Genomic DNA, 16,423 nt, shown 5'->3' on the forward strand with positions numbered 1-16,423 from the left:
ATAATTTGGGAAACAAGTAAATGCCTTCAAGCCAAGACTAGTTTCGAGAAAGCGCCAGGGAGAATTCTATTATGGCTGTTCTAGAGACTTCAAGATCAAACTGTCAAAGGTAAGAAAGTAATTAATTGTAAAATGAACGTGGTGTAGTATACATACATCTATAGCCTCTCTGCTTAAAGAACCAGAATAATCCTTATCAGAAAGATGCAGCATGACTCCCAACATATTTGAGGAGGAAAATAGATAGTATCATTCTATTTTGGCAGTATTATCTCTCCTTCAGCCATAATTGCAAAGAATCACAAATTATAGCTTCTCACTTATCATATTCTTCACCTTAAAGATCATTTTGAGATCATTGTCTTCAGTCCTGTGCAAATGTAATGCTCACAAAATTCCTAACTCTTGTTTTAAAATATGACAGTGTCAATGTTCAAGATATGTTTAAAATTGTTTATTAAATATGAGACTTACTTACCATTATGTATAATAGGGATTTTATTATAGGTATGCTGTGAAGTATATCAACATATTAATGAAACCAAGAAGGCAGCAGAAGTAAGTTTATTACTCTAGGCTTTAATTTTCTTCTTCACCAAAAGTACTGTAATCTGTGATGAAATCGGTTGTTAATCAGAGTCCCCTTCCCCTTTCCCACTCACATAGTTTCCCCAACCTCTAATAATGCAAAACAAAATGAAAGGTTCTAAATCACCAAAGACCATCAGTTGATGCTTAATTTTAGAGGAAGAAATAGACAACCCCATGTGGATAAAAACATTTTTATTTGATGTATTTGTACAGGGATGCTGTCAGTTTCTCTGTAGTGTTTCTAAAATCAACAGGATCATGAATGCATTGAGGCATTAAAGAAATAGTTCATAAAATGAACAACCTCACTAGACAGCTTTCCATAGCAGTGTGTGTATGTGTGTGTGAATTCACTTTTTAAATTCTAAGCAATTAATCTACCTCAAGTATTTTTCAATGCTTAGAGAGTTAAATTCCTAATCCAACTATAATTATTTCAAACATTTATTTTGAAATAAATAAATTGATACCCAATTAGCTTTCAAATCTTAGATTCTACTTTTGCAACATATATCCCATCAGTCCAATTCTTCTGATCACAAGACCACTATCACTTCTCTCCTGGCCTATTGCAAGGCTACTTAAACTTTTTCCATTCACAACCCCTTTTCGCCTGAGAAATTTTTACCTGACACCAGTATATAGGTATATAAAATAGGCATATTGTCTTTTACTATCACTAAATTTTTCACAATGCTCATTTTCAGTTACGTGAGCTCATTTGGGGTTTCCATCTGCAGTTTAAGAAGCGAGGGGTTATTGCAACAACCTACTAACTGGATTCCCAGAGTCTAGTAGTCTTTCCTTCACTCAATACATCCTCAGCAGTGCTGCAAAAACAATCTTTCTAAAACATGTCTGACCATGTCACTTACTCACCAAGAATGTGCAGTCTCTCTAGGATAAAATACAAACTTTTCAGCTAGGCATTTAAAGCCTTTTGTATTCTGCCTCTAGCTTACCTGTCCAGGCTTATTTCACATCATTTCCTTTCACACATTTTACGTTCCAGTCAAACTGTCTTCCTTGCCATTCTTTATACTTGGTACTTTATTACTGGCCTTTGTGCCTTTACACAGGTTATTGCCATTCTGAGACTGTACTTCTTCCTCTTAGAATTCTTGCCTTCTTCATGCATACCTTTCCTAATCCTTCTAGTTGTTACTGTGTTCTCCCTCTTCAAATTACCTGGTATTATTAAGGGCTGTTAAGGGGGTCCACTGAATTTTTCTTTTTCAGTTTCCATATTTTCCAGAAACACTAGACTCAGAGCATGCAGGAGGCCCCCAATGTATTAAGGATGAAACTCTCCCTGAGCTGACATAATTTGTTGTTGCACTCCAAGCTGGACTACCTCTGTGTTATTGGGAGGCAAGAAAGGCTTCAGCCAGTTTATGCTAGGCTAGGATAATGTTTGTGCAGCTGTGGTCCTTGACAGATAAGCAGAGCCTCTTATCTTCATAGTGTAGTAGTTCCCAAGGGAAAAGAATGAGGCTTTTGCCATCACCTTGCTCCTCCCCATGGAGAGTAGTCATCTTTTTTCTCACCTTTGCTGCACCATTCCCTCTCCCATGTCATACCCCTTCCTGGTATCCCCTCCTTCCTTGGTCCTGCTATTATAAAACTGTAAACTTCTGTATAATAGAAGAAATCACTGGGTTCCCATGCATGTTCATTTATCTTGTAATAACCCTGGTTTTCACATAAGTCACATAACATTGTCATTCATTGCGTGTTGATAGTATATACCTATCTGTTTACATAGTCTATCTGCCAACAGAACATAAGCTCTTTGAGGGAAGGTTTTTTGTTTGTTTGTTTTGTTTTGAATTCAGAGTACCTAGTATAGTGTTTTCAAATTAGAGGAGCTTAATAAAAGGTTTTGGAATTGCAAAATTCCATTTAAAATGCATAGCTTATCAACTTTTTATTAGGCAAACTTCGGCATCTGTTAATTTATTATATCTTTTCATATGAAGATGGAGATGGCCTAATAGTTATTGTTTGGGAAGGAGTGAGGAAAACGCATGTCACCCCTCTCTGGTCCTGGATGGAGTATGAAATAGGGTCCTTGATAATATCAACTTCCTTTTTTATAAATTCTTTTCTTGTTGTTGCTTTTTTGGCAGGGCAATTGGGGTTAAGTGACTTGCCCAAGGTCACACAGCTAGTAAGTGTTAAGTGTCTGAGGCTGGATTTGAACTCAGGTCCTCCTGAATCCAGGGCCAGTGCTCTATCCACTGCACCACCTAACTGCCCCCAATAATATCAACTTCCTTTTACAGAATGTTAGAACTGGAAATTATATTATAGATCAAATAGTTCAATTTCTTTATTAAAAGACAGAGAAACTGACTCTCAGAGAGGGAAAGTAGTTAGCCCAAAGTTATATAGCTAATTAATGGCATATCTTCAATGCAGCTTCCTTACTCTTGTATCTCCCTCACCCACTCAGCACCCATTGGTTGTTAGTTAATTTCTCAGAATCACATTGAGATTTATTTGTTCAGTTTTAATTTTTAAACTGGATGATACAGTCTGTTTTGTCTTGATGATTATGTTCTTTGTAATCTTACTTTTTAAATTACTCATTTGAGTGAATGTGTGGTGTCACACACACACAAACATACTCACATATATACAATGATACATGCATATGTGTCTACACACATTAAATTAAAATGGAGGTTCATCCAAGAACAATAAAGAAATGGTTGGTAGGCATGAATAAATGGCAATATATTAAACACTAAGAATTACATAGGAGTTTTATAAAGAGTATCATTAAGGAAATGTTTAACTAGAAAAAAAATGGTCTAGTCCTATAGCATGTGCAAAGTGTCCAATGGATGCAGCTAGACTTGGAGTCAGGGAGACCTAAATGTAGATCCTGCCTCAGACACTTAGTAGGTGTGTGACCCTGGGGAAGTCACTTAACTTTTCACCTCAGTTTCCACACCTATAAAATATGTTTTTTGTTTTTTGTTTTTGTTTATGTTTTCTTTTTGGTGGGGCAATGGGGGCTGAGTGACTTGCCCAGGGTACACACCTATAAAATATGGATAATAATAGTCCTAACTTCATATGATTGTTGTGAAGACCAAATGAGATAACATGTAAAATGCTCTATAATCCTTAAAATACTCTAGAAATATTATTACTATTATTATTAATTATTATACATTTAATATCAAGAGGACAAGATAAAGATCCCTAACATCAGACTGAGCATAGGCAAGAATTGAACCCATGTTTTCTTGACTAAGTCCAGCTCTCTATCTGCTGTACAACACACTCTCTCAGTAATAATATGAAATATTATATACTATTTCTCCAGTATCTATCCTCACAATGGATTCTTCCACTAGAGCTCTCCACTACTGACCATAATGAGGAAGTAATAATGGCTTCTCAAAGACTGTGATAGTGAACCAAAAAGTTTTCAAAAATTGTTAGGATAAAAAAGGCTGATAGGATAGCGGAAAATAGATTTTCTGCCACCCAAGGATAAGACTCCTAAATGAGAAGAAGCTGAATTAGAAAAGAGGTGTATAATTTTTGAGCCACTAAAAATTACAGACAACCTTTGAAGGATCCACATAAAGAATCACATATCTCTAAAGTTCAACTATAACCCCCAAAGGGTCCAGCTCAATATTAGATAAAAATGTCAACTTACATTTATACTTATTTTAAGATATGTAACAAATTTACATACAATATATGATTTGGTTGTCACAGCAACCTTGTGAGACAGGTACAATTATTACCCATAAGTCAATAAGTTATTAAGCATCTAATACATACTAGGCAATATGCTTAGCACTGGGTTTTCAAAAAGAGGCAAAAGACAGTCCATGTCCTCAAGGAGATCACAATCTAATGGGAGAGACTACAAGAAAACAAATATGTACAAATAAGCTATATGCAGGATAAATAGGAAATAATTAACAGAGGGAAGACACTAGAATTAAGAGGATTAGAAAAAGCTTCCTTTAGAATGTCTAATTTTAGTTGGGATTTGAAAAGAAATGGGGAAGTCAGTAGGTGGAGTTGAGAAGGGGGAGCATTGCAGGAATGTGGGATAGCCAGAGGAAAGGTCCAGAGCCCAGAGATGGAATGCCCTGTTTACAAAACAGCAAGGATACCTTTGCCACTGGATAAAGAAGTACATGTTTTGTATTTGATCCTGCAGGCAATAGGAGCCACTGGAGTTTATTGAAGCAGGGTAGGGATGGGGTGGGAAAGGGGGGAGAGATGACATGATCAGACATATGCTTTGGGGAAATCACTTTGGTGGCTGAATGGACAATAGAATAGAGTGGAGAATAACTGTGGCAGGCAGGCAGGCCCACCAGAAGGCCATTACAGTAGTCAAAGGGTAGCACAAAGGTAATGTCAGTATCAGAGGAGAGAAGAGGTAAGATGAAATTGACATTCTTTGGTAACAGATTGAAAATGAGGGGGAGATAGTGAGGAATTGAAGATAACACCTAGGATGTGAGCCTAAGGTACTGAGAAGATGATGGTGCCCTTGACAGTGATAGGGAAATTTGGAAGACGACAGGATTCTGGGAAAAGATAACAAGTTCAGTATTGGACTTGTTGAGTTTAATATGTCTATGGGATATTAAGTTAAAAATGTCTGAAAGGCAGTTGGAGATTTGAGAATGAAGGTCTTAAGAGAGGTAAGGGTAGATGAGATGATAATTAAATCCATGAGAGCTTATGAAATTACTGAGTGAAATAGAAGAAGGGAAGAAGAGAAGAGGGCCCAGGAAAGAGTCCAATGGAACACTTATGGTTAGTGGATGTAGACTGAATGAGTGTCTAGATCTGAGAGGTAGGAGGAGAACCAAACAAAATGGCATCCCCAAAACCTTGTTGTTGTTGTTGTTTCATTCTTGAAGAGGACCATGACGTTGGGAGGTGATGTCATGACTTGTAGTGAACTGAATCTAAATGAGGGAAGGCTGTGCAAGGTCACCAACCTCACTCTCTCCTCCAGAGCCATCTGGGTCCAGTAGTAAGATATATATCAGTACACCTGCAGGTGGCCTTGGATATTTAAGGCAATTGGGGTTAAGTTACTTGCCCAGGGTCACACAGCTAGTAATTATAGAGAGAATATCATGTACAAGAGAGTAGATCAACAGTGTTAAAGGCTACAGAGAGGTCAAGAAGAATGAGAATTGAGAAAAGGTTATTAGATTTGGCAGTTAGAATATCACTAATAACTTTAGAAAGATCTGTTTTGGTGGAATGAGAAGAGAGAAAATGGAAACACTTCTAGATGGTCTTTCAAGGAGTTTACTCACAGAGGGTAGAAGAAATATAGGATGATAGTTATAGGGAATGGAAGGAAAAAGTGAGGATTTTTTTTCAGGACGGGAGAGACATGGACATATTTGTGGATATTTAAAAAATAAACCAGTAGATGGAGAAATTCAAACAAAGTAATTGGAGATGACACATTGAGTAATCTGTTGAAGGAGATGGGGTAGAATGCAATTTCTCAGTAGAGGGGTTGTAGGTAGAGAGGTTAGTCTTGATAAGAAGTAGGGACACAGTGAATGCCTTTTCTATAAAATATAAGGCAGCTTTGAGGTGGTGGAAGGGGAAGCCATGAAATGTTTAAGGATGCATGAGAAAGTTTGGAAGAGCAGCTATGGAGAATGGGAGAGTGAATTGATAAAGGAGGTATAGAAAAATTGCTTAGCATCAATGAATGCCCATTTGGATTGTATGACATAAGGTTGTAGTGAACCCAATTAGAATGGTCGCATGATTTTCTCCATGTTCATTCACCAGCATACGTATAGGATCAAAGATGGCACATCTGTGGCTGAGGCTTCACAGGGTTCAGTCAGTGATAGGAAAAGGATTCCAGAGACCCAAGGAAAGAGGATTGGGTTAGAACTAAATTGTTTTGCCAGAGCATTAAGATGGGGAAAGAGGAAAGAAAGTCTAATGCAGGGGTGATGGCCTGGGAGACAATTGAAGTGCTGAGGAATTGGGGATCCCAGTGTGGACAGAGTAGGGCTTGGTAAAAGGAGTCAGAGGAAGAGGTTGAAAGACAATAGATTATGGTCAGATAAGGGGATTTCAGATTTCTTGGTACATTTCTGAGTGATGACAAGATCTGTGATATGACCATCTTTATGTGTGCCTGAGGTGAGATGGAGAAATATGTCATGGGAAAGGAGTAGATTGAGAAATTGAATGGTCATGATGTTTGAAGGAGAGTCAAAACATAAGTTCAAGTACTCCAATGTGAAAACAATTTAAAGAGAGAAATTTTGTGAGCCAGATATCAAAATTATTGAGGAAGGAAGGGAAACAACCTGGATGTGTGGAGACAATAGTTACCACTATTTTGATTAAGGGAAAGATGTGGATTGTATGTACCTCAAATTTGGAGAGGTTACTAAATAAATGGGGATAAACTTGGAAGAAACAATGGGGAACAAATGTATTCTAATTCCCTTGAATCAACCAGTGAGCCAAGGGGAATGAGTAAAAGTACAGACAGTACTGGACTGGATGTTCAAGGATGCCGTGTGGATCATCAGGGAGTGATTTCTAGAAGACAAAGGAAGTAGGAAAGGAAAATATTTAGCATAGAGGGAAATTTGTTTCTAATGGAACAGAGGGCATAGTGGAAGGGATGGATAGTGTTTGGTTTGGACTTTGGAGTGAAAAGGTTGGGGGAGATAGGAATAAAAAAATGGGCAGTGAAGGATGAAGAATAGGGTTTGAATGATGACCTAGTGGTGTTCAGATCACTGGGATGTGATTTTAGGAATGAGAATTCAGAGGCTCAGGGAGGTTAAATGACATAGACCACCACAAAGTTATTAAGTGTGTCTGATGCAGGACTTGAATTAGGTCTTCCTGGCATAGAATCCAGCACTGTAGCCACTCTAACATCTTGCATCAGTTTAATAACATCAATTAAAACATCAATTAAAGTTTAATAAATATTAATTAATTCTCATTTACTACAAAGTTTTTCTTGTCACAGACACTGCCTCCAACCTAACTCTAGTCTTCATGGTATTAATTTATTTTTACCTAGTTTATCAAAATAGATTCAGTCTATCAAGTGCCTTTGCACTTGATATTTGCACAGATATGGCTTTGCCATATCTGGAATGTCCTCCCTCCTCACCTGTTCTTAGAATCTTGTTTCATTCAAGGCTCAGCTCAAATACAGCTTTCCACATGAAGTCTTTTATAATCCTCCATTAATTAGTAGCACTCCACCCCCCATCTCCAATTAATCTTTTGTATTTTGTATATACATATAGAGTCAGACATGTGGAAACTATTTTCTGTGGGTAGAGGTAAGGTCTTAAGCAACTATGAACAAGCCACTGGAAACAGTGAAAAATGTAACTCCACCCAGAAGAAAGTTGATAGATTTTCCCTCATCTTGACAGAAAGAAAGAGGGAAATTCTGAGGAGTCAAAAATGAGCAAACAGGGAAGTTTGAATGAGACTTATAGGTGGCAGGTAGGTAATCAGTTTTGTTTTTGGTTTGGGATGTGTCAAGAAACAGAGGCAGATTAAAGACTGAGACATAGAAAACTGAGTTTATGTGTCTGTTGTGGGGCCATTGCTAGAGCTTCATGGGCTACAGCTGCCTCTGAATTTTTTTGTTTAAAGTTTTTTTTTTTTTTTTTTTTTTTTTGGTTAGGAAATGAGGATTAAGTGACTTGCCAAAGGTCACACAGCTAGTAAGCTGCCCCCTACCTCTGATTTTTAAGCTATAAGTTTTTGCTGATTTACCATTTAGAAAAATAGGTAACTGACAATTTGGTAACTGCTTCTTCCTTGTCACTGTCCAAAAGGACATTGGTTAAATACAGCTTTCCTGTTGCTTGAAGCTTGTTCACATTTTCTGTTTAATTATTATTAGTACTAGCTAGATAAAGATAACATTGATAGTATTCTGATGTATGTGCTTGACTATTGTGTGAGGAAACTATAGAAAAGGGGGTCAATGATGACAAAGTATACCAATGAACTTTAAAGGGACCAAAAGAAGCAGGGGACCTTTGTCTAAATTATGAGGATTCTGTCTCAAATAGGATCTCCTGAGCTGCAAGAGAGATAATCTTCTCAACTGTCATATTTCATAAACTTCTCAAAGCAGAGAAACAGTAAACCGGGTTTGTTTGTTTTCTCTAGGCTAAAGCTGTGCTTAAAAATACAGTTAAGGAGTCCAGTGGGCAGTTAGCACCTCTTCTGGTCATGGTACCTTCTCCATCATTCTTCTTCATATATGAAAAAGAAATCCAAGACCTTATTTTGAACAAGTGACTTGGGGTATTTGAGCTTCTCTAGGCCTTATTTTGGCCTGATGATTCAGGAAATATGAGGTTCCCTGGGACTTCTTGGGGCAGGGAGATTACACAGGGGAAGATTACTCAACCTCAATGAGTTTCAGATTCCTCATTTGTATAACAGAGGTTAGAATTCTAGTTCCAATATTTGATTATCCATCAAACAAATTTCAAAATAATTGTACATATTGTTTTGCACTATCAAGTATGGTTAAAATTCCAGCATTTGGAGTGTTTAAATATTTCAATGAAATGATTGAACACTGTCCTGTAAATTAATCATTCATGTTAGTAACATCTGAAAATTCTGAGAGTTTACATTTGAAAGAAAGAATTTGGAAATACGGTTACCACATTTTATAAAGCCCCCCCCCCCCCGCCCAATCTGATTTTTCTTATTCTTTTTTTTTTGGTGAGGCAATTGGGGTTAAGTGACTTGCCCAGGGTCACACAGCTAGTAAGTGTTAAGTGTCTGAGGCCAGATTTGAACTCAGGTCCTCCTAAATCCAGGGCCGGTTCTCTCTATCCACTGTGCCACCTAGCTGCCCCTTCTTGTTCTTTTTAAAAATTGGAATGCCATTTTGGCTTTGATTGCTGATATTAGACATTTATTCCAAAGCTCTCATCTTCTAAAAAGCTCCTGTCAATATATAATATCTACAGGTCTTTTTCAATCTAGCAATATCATATGTTGTTCACTCTCTCTTTTTAGTGTAAGGTATTCTAGTCCTAATGCATTAATATTTCGCTAGTGTGCGAATGTTGAAATGTGTTTAAATTCACTGCCCATCTATCTGACTACAGAATCAAATTGCAATCTGAAACATGGTAGAGGCCAGGAACAAATTATTTATATTTTTAATTAATCTTGCCAACTACCCAGCATAGGCATGAACCACTACAATGGAATAGTTAAGGAAATATTCAACAGATGCCACTTACTTGTGTAAGTTAACTGAAATCCTTGGTCAGTGTTTGATCCATTTGTATTGAATTCCATCCACAAGTGGTTAGATGTGCTATTGAGGATCAATCCCATCAGTTCATTTTTAGAGAAGGCTCCCAGAGGGCGTGAGGTACTATCTTTTCCATCAAAAACCTAAAAATAAAACAAAACATGTGACTCTCTTTTCCTTGGCTTTTGTGTTTGTCTTATCAACTTATGATAAGAAATTCACATTTTCTTCAAAACAAACACTTTTTAGTCCACTAAATTACAAGGAACTATTCAGTAAATGGGGTATACAATCTTAACAGAAAAATGAGAGACAAAAAAAAGGGACCAGTCACAGAAAGAATAGGAGATGACCATAACTCACAACATATACGTACAAACACAAACATATGCACATGCACACACAGAGATCTACATAAATAGCTATTTTCAAGTTTACAAAGCATATAATATACATTATCTCCATTATTCCATTGCTATCTATGCAAGTCAAGAGAACTCCAAGAAGGAACCCATCACATTGGGAAAGGCTCTTGTGGTGAATTTACTAAGGGACATGATTAATAAATAGGATCAGGCAATACCTAGGAGACCTGGGTATGTGGTGATTTGCAGTTTTGGAGGGAGTACCCATATCAATGAGTTACACTGAAGAACTGAAGTCATCAAATAACTTTTTTGTTAATATTGTAGATTTGCTATTCTATTAAAAAGTAAACATACTCTTTTAACAGCCTAAGACAGGATGCCATTTTGCATTCAACATGTTTGTAGTTTATGTAAACCTGAGTGGAATGAAGGTGACAAATTTCTATTTTTCCATGGATCTACAATCTAGAATTCTATCAAAGCTGTGTGCTTCAATGGAAAGGACTTTGGATGGGGAATCAAAAGACCTTGTTTCAAAACCCAGCCCTAGTGTGAATTCTAGTTTTGCCATTTGTTTCTTCTGTGACCTTGCACAAATGTCTAGGTTTCAGTTTCCTTATCTATAAAATGAAGAGATAACTATATTACCTCTAAGTGCTTTCTAGTTCTAATTCTATGTTCCTATGATTGCTTTTCCTCTGAATATTTTTCATTTTATTCTTTTATCATCTCCAGCTTCTCTCCCCCATTCAACCCCATGTGTTTTCATCCCACCTCCCTCCTTCATGCAAAGGAAAGATGGAGAAGGTTTTGACAACTCAGTCATGGGTTTCATCTCTGAAACCACCACTGAGGGACAAGCAAAACAAACAAGTACAACCCCCCCCCCCAAAAAAAAAAACTGCTTCATTCCTTCTGTCTGAATGTTTTCAAAACAAAATGGAGCAATGAATCCAGCTGGTCACATTTCCTAGATTCTGAGCCTGGCATAGCTTGGTCTCTAAATACAAGAAATAGACCATTGTGTACTAGATTAAGGAGAGGTGCACTTTTGCTCTAAAATAAATTCTACTCAACTTTATGTTTTGTTGAAAATCTCCTGAAAAAAATTAATATAGTTTAAAATAAACATTGGTTATTTTGCTACTAAAATCCTTCAGTTACAGAAAGGGAACATGCTTTTGACTATGCACATTGTACTCTTTCTAGAGTAGTGAAATTAGTATTGATTTGGATTTTTCAAAATCTAAATTTGTTGCCCTCCTGAGTAAAATGTTAAAGTCAATGATGTCCACAAATAGTGCCCTGTGGAATTTGTGTGTCTATTATAAGGTTTAAATTAGCCAGATCCCTATTCCCAGACATACAAAACTTTTCTAGCTTCATAGCTTTTATTTTTCCAAAAACATTCTACACAACACTGATTCATGATAGAACTACTTATAAAGATAAAACAGGCATTTTTTTTAATGACTGACTGTATTCTTTGTGGTTGGCTTATTGTACTGAAGAATTGTTGTGATTATTGTTCAGCTTGATGGAGGGCAGGAAAAGAGACAGACCTGACAAAATTAAGGCCAGAGAAAATGGCTCTGTGCAAAGACTATGTTTTCTTTTATCCTAAAAGCAAATTGACTTTATTATGCCAGATGATACTTGGACCAAGCATTTAGATATAATGCAAGTCATTATAATAGAGGGGCCTAAAAATGAGTAACTCTGAATCACCAACTTCTGGGCTAGATACATTGTGAGGGAAGTCAAATTTGGACATCATTCTCAGTACTTATTAAGAAATTCTTAGGGTCATTGAATTCTACTTTTTCAATCCTAACTATATATTCAAATGATGCTGATAATGCTGATGATGGTGAAGAGGAGGAGGAAGAAGATTATTGTACTCTAAAGAAGACTTAGTTTGAAGTCAGCAAGTTGTTGTTCATTTGTTTCAGTTATGTTTGACTCTTCATGACCCCATTTAGGGTTTTCTTGGCAAAGATACTGAAGCAGTTTCCGATTTCCTTGTCCAGCTTATTTTACAGATGACGAACTGAGGAAAACAGGGTTAAGTGGCTTGCCCAGGATCACATAGCTAGTAAGTGTCTGGGGTCTCATTTGAACTCAGGTCTTCCTGACACTCCTGGTACAGTACTCTATCCATTGTGCCACCCAGCTGTCCCAAAGTGAGGAAAACTTTGCTTCAAATCCTGTCCTTGTGCTGCTGAAATATACCAACTTTGTAATGGGAGGCAAGTCACTAGCCTCCCTCAGCAACCCAGAAATTTTTCTAAAAGTCTCAGGTGAGTTATACATCTGCAGGTAGTTTTTTACACACCAATGAAATCATAGATACAAATTCTCCCTCACGTTATAAAAAAATAAATAAAAATAAACAAACCCCAAAACAATGTAACTAAATAAAGAAGGGCAAAAGGGAAGTGAAAGAAGAATAGGAGAAAGAGGTTGGTAGAAAGGAAGATGAGACAAAGTGAGAAGAGTCAATAAATCAAATCAATAAACATTTCTTAAGTATTTACAATGACCTGGCATTCCAACTGCCTATAATATGATGAATACATTTATGAGTTTGGGAAATTTTGGGAAAATTGGTCTAGGGGGTAAAATACTTTAAAAGCATTTTTATATTTCAGTTGAAGTATATAACTAGTTATAAGCAAATCTTTAAATTTAATGAATAAAATACCAATTTTCCCTGATTAACTGAGAACCACATTGCATTTGAAAATATGACACTCTGGATCCCCAATTTTAGCATAAAATCCAGATTTCTCAAAAAGAAAAATGAGACTCTGAAACTCAGATCCTATTCATTTTAGTGCCAAGCTTCCTTAGGCATCTGGGCAGGGCTATATGCTTTGCTTCATACTTCTCTGCAAGAACTAGCAAGCATCTTTGTTGCCAGAAAATGTCTCTTTACATCTTGGCAAAATTAAGTATTTTTGCCTACAATTGGCAAAAGGACAGTGCCAAGTAAAAACTGGTTATCCATCGATTTGCCTCTTTCATTTACAAGGAGCCCCAGGAGAGGAGAAGACTTCTCTGGAGCTAGGAACCAAAATGTGTGGCAGTCTATTGAGAGACTGTTAACAATTAGAGAGCATACAGTTTTTCTCAGTGAGAAAGGATGAAATGTTCCTTCCTTCAAACAGGCCTAATCATGTCAAAGTCCCTAGGAGCCTTTTCTGGGTCCAGGGTGCTTTTCCTATTTTATGTTGAACTCCCCTCCACACCTAGATTATGTTTCATTTTTCCCCCTTCCTCTTTCTTCATTATCTCTCCACTTAAAAAGAAAATTCACACTTCATTCTTCATAAACAACATATTTCCTTCTCATCTTCCGCAAAGAATAAAACTAAGATCACGTTTGGCAACACATATTTTATGTGGGTTTATTTTATTTCATTCAATTTGAGTACATATGGATTAATGTTTGTGTCCATGAGATGACACTGAATCAAATCGCTTTAGGTACTTCTTGCTACTCACCAAGAGCTAGTAAACTGCCCGTTATTATTAGAGAAGCATTTTCCTATTTTTTTCTAGTTAGGTTCCAAAAGCCTAAAGCTGCCCTGAAGAATCTAGATCTAAGGCAAGAAAGAGAAAAGGGTTCCCTGGGCATCTTGCAAATGCCCAAGTCATTCTATCTCCATTATGAAGTTGATGAGAATTCCTGAAGAAATGGATAGCCAGAAACATTTATCTTTATCCCGCATGTCCTTCAGAATTTAAAGACTGTTCTAGGTTCTCAGTCTAAATAAGCTTAACATAGTGACATGGTATAAAGATTCTTGGGTGATCACATCCTGGTGCCAGAGGCTGTGCTATGAATCAATACTTAAAGCCATCAGGTAGTGATGATTAGGCACTAGCAGTCAAGAGTTAGCTCCTACAAATGTCCTAATTAGTCCAGATGTCAATCCAGGTAACTGACCCTATACATGTACACTGGAAGTTACCTAAGTAGCTGCTTCTACCCTCAGGCACCAATAAAATATGGCAACTAATCTAGAGATAGAGGGGACCACAAAGGTAAAACCCTTCATTTTAGAGATAGGAACATGAGGCAAAGAGAAATAGAATGATTTTCCTCAAGTCACAGAGGTAATAAGTATCAGATGCAAGATTTGAATCCATATCCTATTATTTCAGTCAGTGCTTTTTTCACTGGGTAGGCTATTTCCCTAAATAATTTCACTTAGAGATTATTTATTTCAACACTCATTTTATAGTTGAAGGAACTCAGGTCTAAAACAGGAAGCAACTTACTCAAAATCACTCCGGTTAAGTGAATTGCAGAACTGCGATTCTAACCCATTCTCTCTGACTCCAAATCCCACACTCTTTTAACAATAAACTGCCTTCCTAGGCCCAAGACTGCAAGTCAGAATTTAACCTGTTAGTTTCAGTTGACATAGTGGATAGAGAACTGGCCTCCAGAGACAAGAAAAAGGTGGACTTTATACATGTCCTGGCTAGACCTTGCTTAAGTCATTTGAATGTTCAGTGCCCCAGGCAACTTTCTAAGACTATCAATTTGCATTGATAGAGGTAGTTTCCTCATATGGAGTTCCCTACCAATAGGATTATAGGTCTGGGTCAAATAAGAAAACAAACAAAAATGTTGGGGTGATTATAAATTCATAAGGTACCACAGAAACACCTCTACTACTTCCTTATAGATTGAACACTCTGGTGGTTTTAGCAAAAAGCTTATGAGACACCATCACTTGAAATGCTAGAATCTTAGATTCAGAAGGGGACTTAACAGATAGTCTACTTCAAACTCTCTTCCAAGGTATGATTTTTAAAAATTATATCATATTATAATGTACATCAATATGACATAATATCAAATTCAGCCTCTACTTAGGCTTACAGGTTGTTTCCTATTTTGTGAGGTAGCCAATGGCATTTGTAGACAACTCTAATTTGTAGAAACTTTTATTTTACAAGGAGCTGAAATGTATCTTCCTTCAAAGTCTAGTCACTTTTTGTCATTGTCCAGTCATTTCAATTGTGTCCAACTCTTTGTGAAAAGATGAGTAAAAAGAAAGGAGAAATGCTGCCTCTCTGCAAATCCCTTTTCCTCTGGCAGAATGGAAGGGATTTAGGCATTCAGGCATTTTTTGACCTATGGGGAAATTCTCCTCAGATTTATGTGGTATGATAAGAAGAGAGATGCAACTGAAGGGTATGTATCATAAAGAATAGGAATGAGAGATATAGGTGCAATGGCTTGGGAGCCACAATCACAATGAAGATTACAAAGAAGCATTATGAATACTCAAAAGTTAAAGTGCATCAAGCATGAGACAGACTCAGGAGAGATCAGCTTACAGATTGGAATCCCTCTATTACATCAAAGGACTTGATATTCATCTACTGAGATGTTTTACTTTCTGTGAACAAAGACCTGCTTGAACAGTTTGAAGTTCACTTTGGGAGCAACAGGGAAGACTTGAAGCTTCTTAACTTCCTTTTGCAAGTCAATTGCTGCAAAGTCTGTGAAAGTCAGCATGGGATGGAAGATGCCTGACATTGTTTACCTTATTAGTTTATTATATACTTACTTATTCACTTCTAATATTCTGATTAGAGCTTTATACAACATTTTCTGAATAAGTTAATGAAATATGAAAATTCAACAGTTTCATTTGCAATAGATTTAATTGAAGTATAAGAAAATTACAAGGAATAAATAGAGAGATGCTTGGAAGCATTTCCAAAAGAAGATGATTATGCTAATCATCTAGATATTTTAGTTTATAGGAAGCTTTCTAATAGGTATATGTGGTTAGGTTTGTGTGTGTGTGTAGATATTTATTAAACATCAATAGATTAAAACTATATGCAGTCACCTGTGAAGAGGTCCCTTCTTTTTGTCAGTCTCTACTAATAATTATCCCTCTTTTGTTCTTGGCAACTATAACCACTCACCTTACTCTGGCATTCAGTTAATAGTTACTTAAAATTTTGCTCTGATTCTTATTGACTTCCAAATTTGAGGTTATCAAAGAATTCAGAGAATAGATACTTATCAAAGAATTCAGGCAAGAAATACTTAGCATGAATCTTTCAACTCCAGGATAGTGGGAACTGTGATGGTTTAGGGCATGAAAATAACTTCTTAATTATACTC

The 16,423-nt window shown here is 36.7% G+C and overlaps 1 protein-coding gene across 1 annotated transcript in view; it reads right to left on the reverse strand.

The window, feature by feature from the left end:
- The window catches only part of CSMD1 (CUB and Sushi multiple domains 1), a 2,580,735-nt gene that overhangs the window by 534,677 nt on the left and 2,029,635 nt on the right, over positions 1-16,423 (reverse strand). The window contains 1 exon segment of the mRNA XM_043985743.1: positions 9,882-10,038. Within this exon segment, the coding sequence (XP_043841678.1) occupies positions 9,882-10,038 (157 nt within the window).

Source organism: Dromiciops gliroides, chromosome 2 (genome assembly GCF_019393635.1).
Source record: "Dromiciops gliroides isolate mDroGli1 chromosome 2, mDroGli1.pri, whole genome shotgun sequence".
Lineage (NCBI taxonomy): Eukaryota > Metazoa > Chordata > Mammalia > Microbiotheria > Microbiotheriidae > Dromiciops > Dromiciops gliroides.